At 39.6% G+C, this 12,242-nt stretch overlaps 1 protein-coding gene across 1 annotated transcript; it reads left to right on the top strand.

Annotated features, from left to right (window-relative positions):
• Positions 1 to 7,565: 7,565 nt before the first annotated feature.
• Positions 7,566 to 12,020, top strand: cnppd1 (cyclin Pas1/PHO80 domain containing 1). Its single transcript, XM_079581608.1, has 8 exons — positions 7,566 to 7,736; positions 9,026 to 9,128; positions 9,214 to 9,295; positions 9,908 to 10,028; positions 10,105 to 10,233; positions 10,481 to 10,542; positions 10,603 to 10,720; positions 11,361 to 12,020. The coding sequence occupies exons 1-8, from the start codon at positions 7,674 to 7,676 to the stop codon at positions 11,892 to 11,894; spliced, it is 1,212 nt and encodes a 403-aa protein (XP_079437734.1). The 5' UTR covers positions 7,566 to 7,673; the 3' UTR covers positions 11,895 to 12,020.
• The last annotated feature ends 222 nt before the right edge of the window (positions 12,021 to 12,242 follow it).

Below are 12,242 nucleotides of genomic sequence, written 5' to 3'. Positions count from 1 at the left end.
AAATGACACGTTTAAATGATTTAAGATTAATTTAATTAAAAATTATTTGGCAGAAAAATGACCGCATTTCTAACACGGAGCGCTCCCTCCAGCGGACACAGGCGGAACTACACCCACTGCGTTGTAACGGAAACTTGTTAGTTTTTATTATTTCAAACTCTTTTTGGGCCGTTTTTATTTATTTAATAACTTTAAATAAATAACGAACTAAGTCACAGCCGACAGAGAAAGTGTTGAACTGTTTTTATTTAGTGAAATCATGGAAATATAGTCAGGCTAAAGGATTAGCATGATTTAGCCAAATCCGGTCAATGAGGCCAATCTGGTCATGACAGTCCCTTCAGAGCAGGACACGGCGCTCCCTCAAACCCAATTGGCTTGTTGCGCGGTGTGGCTATGCTAGCTCCTCGGACCTGAAGGTGTGAGCGCCAGTACTTCCTGTCGGTGTTCTTTTCCTGGAATAATAATCACATTTTCTAAAGATTACGTTGTGGGCAGTGAGTTCCTGGTCGATGATCATTTACTGTGTGTTCAAACCTTGATGTAACGAGTTTGGATCAGAGACGCCTGTGATCATAAAGGATTGATAGTTTGTCTTGAAGCTAAAGGCTAACATGCTTTAAAAGAATTGAATAAACGGCACTATTTCAAATTGTAAAATGCATGAAATTAATGTTAGCCTTTACACTACAAAAAGTCAATATCAAGCATTGGCTTAAATGACTTGAATTGAGGAAATGTATCTTGTTTTGAGCGGTTTTCACTCATTTAGACACTTTTCCTGATCGGACCAAGTTTACTTTGCTTGTTTGAGGACATTTCAGACCAGTTCTAGGGCAAATCTCGCTTGAAATAAGAAAGTAAAATTGCCAATGAGATAAGACCAATTTTCTTTCCCCATTGGCAAAGAAAATGACCTGAAATAAGGACGAAATGTATCGAAACGAGTCAGAAACATCTCAGAACAAGTGAAATAATCTGGGACAAATGCCCAAGAACTTCTTAACTAGTCAAAACAACTAAGATTTGGATTATTTTGCTCAAATTGAGATGTTTATACTGATCTAGTTAAATACTTTTTGCAGTGTAGCTTCAAGACAAACTCACTGATCCTTATAAACATAGACGTCTCCTCTATGGAAATATTTACACTGTACAGCAACTCGTTTACCTGCAGGGAGTGATCATCTACCAGAAACTCACTGTCCACCACAGAATCTGTAGGAACTACGCTGAATCGAACGGGTCTAAGCTCATCTTAATGGAAATGAATACGAACAGGAAGTGCTAGCGCCCACAGCCTCAGCTCAGAGGAACTAGCGTAGCCACATTGTGCAACAAGCCAATACATGTGAATAATAATAATCCTGTGGACAGAGCTCAGTCTGAGCTGCACACACGAACATTAAACTCTAATAAACTCACATCACTGAGGCGCTACATTCATCACATTTTATGTTAAAACTTTAAACATGTTAATATTTGAAAATCAGACCCATTTACTGCAAAACCTGTGACTTCAAGAATCAACAGTAAATCATTGCGCCGGCGCTCCCTCTGGTGGACACATCCCGGAACTACAGGCTGTGTTGTAAAGATAAGATAAGATAAGATGGTACAGATGGAGAAATTGCATAAACGGAAACCTCTTAGTTTTTTATTATTTCAAACTCATTTTGAGCCGTTTTTATTTATTTAATAACTTTAAATAAATAACGAACTAAGTCACAGCCGACAGAGAAAGTGTTGAACTGTTTTTTATTGAGTGAAATCATGAAAATATAGTCAGGCTAACGGATTAGCATGATTTACCCAAATCCGGTCCATGAGGCCAATCTGGTCATGACAGTCCCTTCAGAGCAGGACACGGCGCTCCCTCTGGTGGACACTTGGTGGAACAGCAGCTTCTTTCAGCAGTTTAATGTTTTAAATGTGTTTTTTTTTAAGTAGTTTTCTTTCTTCATTATACAGAAGTATTATATATTATATCATTTACATTTCTCCACCGTTTTAATCTTTTTTTTTTTTTTTTTCAAATAGATGCCGTGAGTCTGGGTTTTTCCCAAATCGATTTTATATGTTTTAAATACCATTTTACGTTAATACTTTGAACATGTTAATATTTGAAAATCAGACCAATTTACTCCAAAACCTTTGACTTCAAAAATATAAAGTAAATCATGGTGCCGGCGCTCCCTCTGGCGGACACATCCCGGAACTGCAGGCTGTATTTTAAACGGAAACCTCTTAGTTTTTATTGATTCAAACTCTTTTTGGGCCGTTTTTATTCATTTAATAACTTTAAATAAATAACGAACTAAGTCACAGCCGACAGAGAAAGTCTTGAACTGTTTTTATTTAGTGAAATCATGAAAATATAGTCAGGCTAACGGATTAGCATGATTTAGCCAAATCTGGTCCATGAGGCTAATCTGGTCATGACAGTCCCTTCAGAGCAGGACACGGCGCTCCCTCTGGTGGACACTTAGAGGAACTGCAGCTTCTTTCAGCAGTTTATTGTTTTAAATGTGTTTTAAAGTACTTTCCGATAAAGTATCAGGAAGTATCTTGTATATTATATCTATAGGAAGTGTCTTGTATATTATATCTATAGGAAGTATCTTGTATATTATATCTATAGGAAGTATCTTGTATATTATATCTATAGGAAGTATCTTGTATATTATATCTATGGGAAGTATCTTGTATATTATATCTATGGGAAGTATCTTGTATATTATATCTATATGAAGTATCTTGTATATTATATCTATAGGAAGTATCTTGTATATTATATCTGTAGGAAGTATCTTGTATATTATATCTATAGGAAGTGTCTTGTATATTATATCTATAGGAAGTGTCTTGTATATTATATCTATAGGAAGTATCTTGTATATTATATCTATAGGAAGTATCTTGTATATTATATCTATAGGAAGTATCTTGTATATTATATCTATGGGAAGTATCTTGTATATTATATCTATAGGAAGTGTCTTGTATATTATATCTATAGGAAGTATCTTGTATATTATATCTGTGGGAAGTATCTTGTATATTATATCTGTGGGAAGTATCTTGTATATTATATCTATAGGAATTATCTTGTATATTATATCTATAGGAAGTATCTTGTATATTATATCTGTGGGAAGTATCTTGTATATTATATCTATAGGAAGTATCTTGTATATTATATCTGTGGGAAGTATCTTGTATATTATATCTATAGGAAGTATCTTTTATATTATATCTATAGGAAGTATCTTGTATATTATATCTATAGGAAGTATCTTGTATATTATATCTATGGGAAGTATCTTCATGAGAACCTTTATAATTTATCTCCTGTTCTTTCAGTCTTTGTTTTGTAAATATTGTATTATCCGTGTGTTACTTGTCGTGTTCTCCTTTGCTGTTTGCCTGCTCTGCCACCAGGGGGCGCTGTGAGCCCGTGTAAAGTGTGCTCTGTGAGAAGAAGTGAGTCTCCGTGGGTGTGTTGGAGCTGCGGTCAGAACATCAGCCTGTTCTCTTGGAAACGAGTTCAATAATAAAGCACCTTGAAGTGGCACGTGCGCTGGTCACGGCCTGTCAGTGCCGGACATTACGATCTGTAAGTGAGTTAGAAACAAACAAACAGCTTTGTGTCTCTGAGGTCTTTGTCTTTGTTGTTTTCTGTGACTCTGTGGATTTAAATGACTATTTTTCATATTGTTTCCATAAAGATATTAACCATATCATTTCTGAGGAAAAACAACTTCAACATAATCCTGTAGACAGAGCTCAGTCTGAGCTGCAAACACATAAACTCTAGTAAACTCACATCACTGAGGCGCTACATTCATCACACTTTATGTTTATACTTTAAACATGTTAATATTTGAAAATCAGACCCATTTACTGCAAAACCTGTGACTTCAGAAATATAAAGTAAATCATTGCGCCGGCGCTCCCTCTGGTGGACACATCGCGGAACTACAGACTGTATTTTAAGAGGAAACCTTAGTTTTTTATTGTTTCAAACTCTTTTTGGGCCGTTTTAATTTATTTAATAACTTTAAATAAATAACGAACTAAGTCACTTAGTGGAACTGCAGCTTCTTTCTGCAGTTTATTGTTTTAAATGTGTTTTTAAGTGGTTTTCTTTCTTAATTATGCAGAAGTTTATTCCTGAAAACCGTTATAATTTACATTTCTCCACCGTTTTAATCCTTACTTTTTTTAAATAGATGCTGTGAGTCAGTAAATTGTGGAACAAACTGACAGCTTTGTGTCTCGTGTGGGTTTTCTCTTTTTCTCTTCTCTCTCTTTTTTTCCCCAAATTGACTTTAAATACTATTTTATGTTAATACTTTAAACATGTTAATATTTGAAAATCAGACCAATTTGCTCCAAAACCTGTGACTTCAAAAATATAAAGTAAATAATGGCGCCGGCGCTCCCTCTGGCGGACACATCCCGGAACTGCAGGTGAAATGTTCAACTGAGAAACGTTTTAGAAACTTTATACTTTTACTGTGGCTGAAAAATAAGTATAGTTAAAACATTGAGACTGTTTAATAAACTGGATTAAAAAGTCTTTGTTTCTGCTCAAAAAGAGTTTTCAAATATTTTATAAAGTTTATCATTTTTTATTACAGATGCATTTTGGTTCCAATACGAAAAAAACTCACTTAAAAATGACACGTTTAAATGATTTAAGATTAATTTGATTAAAAATTATTTGGCAGAAAAATGACCGCATTTCCTCAAGGAGCGCTCCCTCCAGCGGACACAGGCGGAACTACACCCACTGCGTTGTAAACGGAAACTTGTTAGTTTTTATTATTTCAAACTCTTTTTGGGCCGTTTTTATTTATTTAATAACTTTAAATGAATAACGAACTAAGTCACAGCCGACAGAGAAAGTGTTGAACTGTTTTTATTTAGTGAAATCATGGAAATATAGTCAGGCTAACGGATTAGCATGATTTAGCCAAATCCGGCCAATGAGGCCAATCTGGTCATGACAGTCCCTTCAGAGCAGGACACGGCGCTCCCTCAAACGCAATACATGTGAATAATAATAATCCTGTAGACAGAGCTCAGTCTGAACTGCACACACGAACATTAAACTCTAATAAACTCACATCACTGAGGCGCTACATTCATCACAATTTATGTTAATACTTTAAACATGTTAATATTTGAAAATCAGACCCATTTACTGTAAAACCTGTGACTTCAAGAATCAACAGTAAATCATTGCGCCGGCGCTCCCTCTGGCGGACACATCCCGGAACTGCAGGCTGTATTTTAAACGGAAACCTCTTAGTTTTTTATTATTTAAAACTCTTTTTGGGCCGTTTTTTATTTATTTAATAACTTTAAATAAATAACGAACTAAGTCACAGCCGACAGAGAAAGTCTTTAACCCTTTGAACAGAGTAAAATCATGAAAATATAGTCAGGCTAACGGATTAGCATGATGTAGCCAAATCCGGTCAATGAGGCCAATCTGGTCATGACAGTCCCTTCAGAGCAGGACACGGCGCTCCCTCTGGTGGACACTTGGTGGAACTGCAGCTTCTTTCAGCAGTTTATTGTTTTAAATGTGTTTTTGTCTTGTCTTTCTTAATTATACAGAAGTATTATATATTATATCATTTACATTTCTCCACAGTTTTAATCTTTTTTTTTTTTTTCCAAAACTCCAATAAACTCACATCACTGAGGCGCTACATTCATCACATTTTCAGTTAATACTTTGAACATGTTAATATTTGAAAATCAGACCCATTTACTGCAAAACCTGTGACTTCAAGAATCAACAGTAAATCATTGCGCCGGCGCTCCCTCTGGCGGACACATTGCGGAACTGCAGGCTGTATTTTAAACGGAAACCTCTTAGTTTTTATTGATTCAAACTATTTTTGGGCCGTTTTTATTTATTTATTAACTTTAAATAAATAACGAACTAAGTCACAGCCGACAGAGAAAGTGTTGAACTGTTTTTATTTAGTGAAATCATGAAAATATAGTCAGGCTAACGGATTAGCATGATTTAGCCAAATCCGGTCAATGAGGCCAATCTGGTCATGACAGTCCCTTCAGAGCAGGACACGGCGCTTCCTCTAGTGGACACTTAGTGGAACTGCAGCTTCTTTCAGCAGTTTATTGTTTTGAAATGTGTTTTTTTTTAAGTAGTTTTCTTTCTTAATTTTACGGAAGTTTATTCATGAAAACCGTTATAATTTACATTTCTCCACTGTTTAAATCTTAACTTTTTTTAAATAGATGCTGTGAGTCAGTAAATTGTGGAACAAACTGACAGCTTTGTGTCTCGTGTGGGTTTTCTCTTTTTCTCTTCCCTTTTTTTTTTTTTTTTCCAAATCGATTTTAAATACTATTTTATGTTAATACTTTAAACATGTTAATATTTGAAAATCAGACCAATTTACCCTAAAACCTGTGACTTCAGAAATATAAAGTAAATCATGGCGCTGGAACTCCCTCTGGCGGACACATCGCGGAACTACAGGTGAAATGTTCAACTGAGAAAAGTTATAGAAATAAGTAAATAATCGATTAAACTTTTACTGTGGCTCAAAAATATGTAAAGTTTAAAGATTGAGACTCTTTAATAAACTGTAAACTGGATTAAAATGTTTTTGTTTCTGCTCAAAGAGAGTTTTCAAATATTTTATAAAGTTTATGATTTATCAGATACATTAAGCATTTTAAGATCATTATTTTAGCATAAAATGGCCACGGAGCGCTCCCTCCAGCGGACACAGGAGGAACTACACCCACTGTGTTGTAAACGGAAACTTGTTAGTTTTTTATTATTTCAAACTCATTTTGATCCGTTTTTATTTATTTAATAACTTTAAATAAATAACGAACTAAGTCACAGCCGACACAGAAAGTGTTGAAATGTTTTTACTGAGTGAAACCATGAGAAAATAGTCAGGCTAACGGATTAGCATGATTTACCCAAATCCGGTCAATGAGGCTAATCTGGTCATGACAGTCCCTTCAGAGCAGGACACTTAGTGGAACTGCAGCTTCTTTCAGCAGTTTATTGTTTTAAATGTTGTTTTTAAGTAGTTTCTTTCATAAATCATACGGTTATAAGTGTGTTCATGAAAACCTTTATAATTTACATTTCTTCACTGTTTTTTTTTACATGTATGTTTTGAGTCAGTAAATAATGAAACAAATTTGTTTTCTTTTTTTTCCTCCAAATCGATTTTTTTATGTTTAAAATAGTTTAATGTTAATGTATTTCTTTCAAATATTTGTATTGACTCATCAGATTAAATGACCTTGGTATTTTGATTTTTTTTTGTCTTTCTTATTTTCCCCATAAATACATGTTTTAAATACAAACCCACGTATAACAAACACCAAACACTAGACACAAACAAATGACCTTTATATAAATGACTGTTCTTTATTTCTTTTCAAGCAAAATATCTCAAATCATATTATTTTTATTACAGTTTTACCAAATGCAGTTTCCTCTCCGCTCCAGCAGGTGGCGCCTCCCCGCTGGACGAGTGTCGCAGATCCGGCAGCGCTCAGGGCGTGTGTGGAGCTACAGCTGAAGCTAAAGCTAAAGCTAAAGACGAGTCCGGGGCCACAGCAGCAGGTTTCAAACCCTGACAAATGTTTAATCCAAGGCGATAATGGATTTCAACTCGTTATTTAGTGAAAAGTCTCTGCAGTTTTCCGACTTCCAGGAATTCACGGTGCGTTTTTAATCTTGTTTTAATCCAGTTTGACCCAGAGCTAAAGCTAATGCTAACGAGGCTAATGGCGCTAAAGATCAGCTGTATTTGTTTATTTCCTTTACCAACGTGTTGTTAGACATTGTTACGTTGTTGTTTTGGTCTTTAATTGAAGTCTATTCCCTGATCCTTCGTGTTAAATCCTTTATTCGTTATATTTTCACTTTATTTGATTTGATTTCACTTTATTTAGCAGAGTTGTAGCTTTAGCCGCTCCTGATGTCCAAACATCTCTCTGTTTTAGGTGAAGTTTTGACAGTGTGTCGTTTCCAGGCGGGTTTGGGGGCTTTAAATGTGGAGCTTTTTAAGTCTCCCGGAATAAAGTGACATAAATCTAAAGTGTGGCGTAAATGAGACGTTAGGACACGGTGTTCCTGTTTCACGTTTCATTATTTCCTTATGTAACGACAGGTAGAGCCAAAAACACTCAAGTTACAAAATCATTTGACTCGAATACAGCGACTCACAGTTACAAAGTCACAGTAGTTCATGGAAATACCACTGATGCTTTATGTTATTGTGGTTTTCTGACGATCAACGTGTAAAATAAAGCAAAACATCCTGATATTTCTGAAGGATTTGCCCTGAAATTAGATAAAAATAAAGTCAGAAAAACAAATACTTTGACTTTTCCGACTGGAGTTAAACTTGTGTCGATGAGCTAAAAGTAATGAGAGTTCTGGGGCTTCATAACAACATTATTCAGGAAGTAAAAAAAACAGAACAATAGTGTGAGGAAGATCTGCACGTCAGGTTCAGCTCCAAATGTGGGGAAATGGAGAATAATTTGGGGAAATAAATTAGGAAAATTGTATAAAAAAGATTTTTTTTTTAAACTGGAAAAAATGGGAATAAATTGGTCAAAAATGGGGGGAAACAGGAAAGAAAAGTTGAGGCAAAACTATGAAAAATAAGGTGGAAATGAGGCAAACATTGGGCAAAAAAAGAGAGAAAACCTCTCTTAAAAAAATTGACAAAATGTGAATAAAAATCCTTTGAGCTGAAACCAGGTCACTTCCTGTAACCCTGTCCCTGGACCAACAGCTTCAGAACCTGGATCTAAAGAGAGAAACACCAGGCCCACAAACAGAACCACCTGCGTCTGGTTTTTTTCTCGCTCTAAAATGACCGTGTGTGGTTTAGTTTGAGGCAGAATTCCACAGTCGAAGCTTCTGTATCTGTGACTCTGTGTGAGGCGGCTTTTCTTTCTGTCTGACAGTCGAAGCTGTAACGTGCTTTATGTTCCTCAGTTTCTCCCCGGACACCAGAAGCTGACGGAGCGGGTCAGAAAACGCCTTTACTACGGACTGGACAAAGATGTTTCCCTGGACGCCCTGTCCGGACCCGTCACCGGTTTGTTCAGGATTCACGTGGAGACTTGAGAAGGAACTGGTCAGAAAAATGAACAATATAAGTGACGCTTTTGCTTCTGTTTCAGACATCGCTGTTGAATTCTTCCAGAAGTCGGCCCCCAGCCCCATCCGAAAGCTCCACCGGAAATACGCCGCTCATGTCGCCAGGTTCGAGCAGCGGGGACTCACTTTTTCACCATTTCTCACCATTTTCCCCCATGTTTACCTGTTTTCTTTTCCAATTAGTTTCTCCCCATGTGTAGATGAACTGGATATTGTACTTCGATATTGTACTTCGATATTGTAGTTCTTGTGTTCCTTGTAGGGAGGCCTGTATCTCGCCCTGTGCCATGATGCTGTAGTTCTTATATTGTAGTTCTTGTGTTCCTTGTAGGGAGGCCTGTATCTCGCCCTGTGCCATGATGCTGTAGTTCTTGTGTTCCTTGTAGGGAGGCCTGTATCTCGCCCTGTGCCATGATGTTGTAGTTCTCATATTGTAGTTGTTGTGTTCCTTGTAGGGAGGCCTGTATCTCGCCCTGTGCCATGATGTTGTAGTTCTCATATTGTAGTTGTTGTGTTCCTTGTAGGGAGGCCTGTATCTCGCCCTGTGCCATGATGCTGTAGTTCTTGTGTTCCTTGTAGGGAGGCCTGTATCTCGCCCTGTGCCATGATGTTGTAGTTCTCATATTGTAGTTCTTGTGTTCTTTGTAGGGAGGCCTGTATCTCGCCCTGTGCCATGATGTTGTAGTTCTCATATTGTAGTTCTTGTGTTCCTTGTAGGGAGGCCTGTATCTCGCCCTGTGCCATGATGCTGGCTCTGGTTTACATTGAACGACTCCGACACAGAAACCCTGAATACCTGCAGAAGATCTCCTCGTCCGACCTCTTCCTCATCTCCATGGTAACGCAGCTGTGACGGTCCATGAAGCCTCAGAGGTTACTGTGTTTCCAGATGTTAAAGGTGTAGTTGTTTCCAGATGGTTGCCAGTAAGTATCTGTACGACGAGGGCGAGGAGGAGGAGGTGTTTAACGACGAGTGGGGCGCCGCCGGGAAGATGGACGTCCAGACGATCAACGGCCTCGAGATGAACTTCTTACACGCCATCGTGAGTTTACTTTGTGCCTCAGAGAAGACGCTTCACTCTTTATGTGGAAAATATAAATGACATTTGAATTCTTCTGACACAGAGTTATATTTATATTTATCGACAATAGTTTATTTCTGTGGCTTGATTCACACATTCATTCTGTGAAGTAAAAAAGCTTTGGTCATAAAAACCCAAACGTATCTTCAGGAGAGCGAAGAGTCTTTTCTGAAGTGCGTCACAGTAACGTTCTGGCCCTTTGCTACAGGATTGGAGTTTGTTCACGGAGCCCAGTGACGTGTTTGACGTCCTCAGTCACCTGGAAACAAAGTAAGAAACACTTGAACCTGTTCAGGTCCAAAACAGAAGCTCATGTTCCTTTTGTGTCAGAGTCGCTCAGCGAGAAGGTCTGAGGAGAGGCTGGTTCACCTACAGCGACCTCTGCGTCCTGATGGAGCAGGCGCCATGGCAACAGGCGCTCAGCGCCGTGTGCCAGCACTTTATTAAGGTACTGTTACTACTACTGCTACTGCTGCTACTACTACTACTACTACTGTTAGAGCAGGCGCCATGGCAACAGGCGCTCAGCGCCGTGTGCCAGCACTTTATTAAGGTACTGTTACTACTACTACTACTACTACTACTACTATAACTACTACTACTACTACTACTACTACTACTACTACTACTGTTAGAGCAGGCGCCATGGCAACAGGCGCTCAGCGCCGTGTGCCAGCACTTTATTAAGGTACTGTTACTACTACTGCTACTACTACTACTACTACTACTACTACTACTACTACTACTACTACTACTACTACTACTACTACTACTACTACTACTACTACTACTATAACTACTACTGTTAGAGCAAGCGCCATAGTACAGTCTAGTCTTTAACCTTTGCGCCTCCCTCTCATTAACCTTTGCCCCGCCCTCTCATTAACCTTTGCCCCTCCCTCTCATTAACCTTTGCCCCTCCCTCTCATTAACCTTTGCCCCTCCCTCTCATTAACCTTTGCCCCTCCCTCTCATTAACCTTTGCCCCTCCCTCTCATTAACCTTTGCCCCTCCCTCTCACTAACCTTTGCCCCTCCCTCTCACTAACCTTTGCCCCTCCCTCTCATTAACCTTTGCTCCGCCCACAGATCTCCTGCCTGGCGGCGCTGCTCTACCTCACGGCTGTGGCCGCTCTGATCGGAGCGTCCGCTGTTCTGCACGTGCTCAGTTTGTCCCAGGCCTCTCTGCTGCCGGCGCCGCTCCCATCCGGACACCTGCCCTCGCCCGTGGCCGGCCCCTCCCCCTCCGCCGGCCCCTCCCCCTCAGTCGGCCCCTCCCCCGGCTGCTGCGCTGAGGCCAACAGGAGCCAGCCCCGCCCTAAAGCTCCGCCCCAGGTGGACCAGCCCAACCCTCTGCTCTGCCTCTGGGGCTCGCTGCTCTCCTCCATCGGCCACTTCCACGCCGAGTGGGAGGAGTCTCCCTTCTGCCCCGCCTGTCTCGCCAAATCTCCCACGTTCCACTGCGGCCCCACGAACTCCTCCCACCCGCCGCTCCTGACCCGCCCGGAGACGCCGGTCCCGGAGGCGCCGGTCCTGAGCCCGGTGGAGCCGTTACCGCAGCTCACCTTCAGCTGCTGCCATCAGGACGCCATTCTGAACAAAGCGCTGCTCGTCCCCGGGTAAAACCAGCCAATCGGAGCCTGGGGTTTGGGTTAGGGGGCGGGATCTGTCCGTGAAATTAACCACAGCCACGAAAAACTGCTGCTTCAGTAAAGTTTAGTTCAGCTTCATCTCAGAGTCAGGGCTGGTGCTGTTTATTCACATTCTGATGTTCACGTATGTGTCGAGAACCAGATTTATATTTACAATATCGGGTTCATCTCCTTGTGGAGAACAGGGGGAAAAATCATTTATTTGAGCTGAAAACAACCAAGTCTTTTCCTTTAATGCTGCCCCTGGACCTGGATCTGAAGAGATTTATTTCCATATTTAGTTTCTCCGTACCAGACTGGGATCGTCTGACGGCGCTCG

The sequence above is a fragment of the Gobius niger genome (genome assembly GCF_951799975.1).
Source record: "Gobius niger genome assembly, chromosome: 23".
Taxonomy (NCBI): Eukaryota; Metazoa; Chordata; class Actinopteri; order Gobiiformes; family Gobiidae; genus Gobius; species Gobius niger.
The sequence above is the reverse complement of the archived record's forward strand: the minus strand, read 5'-3'. Positions and strand labels throughout refer to the sequence as shown.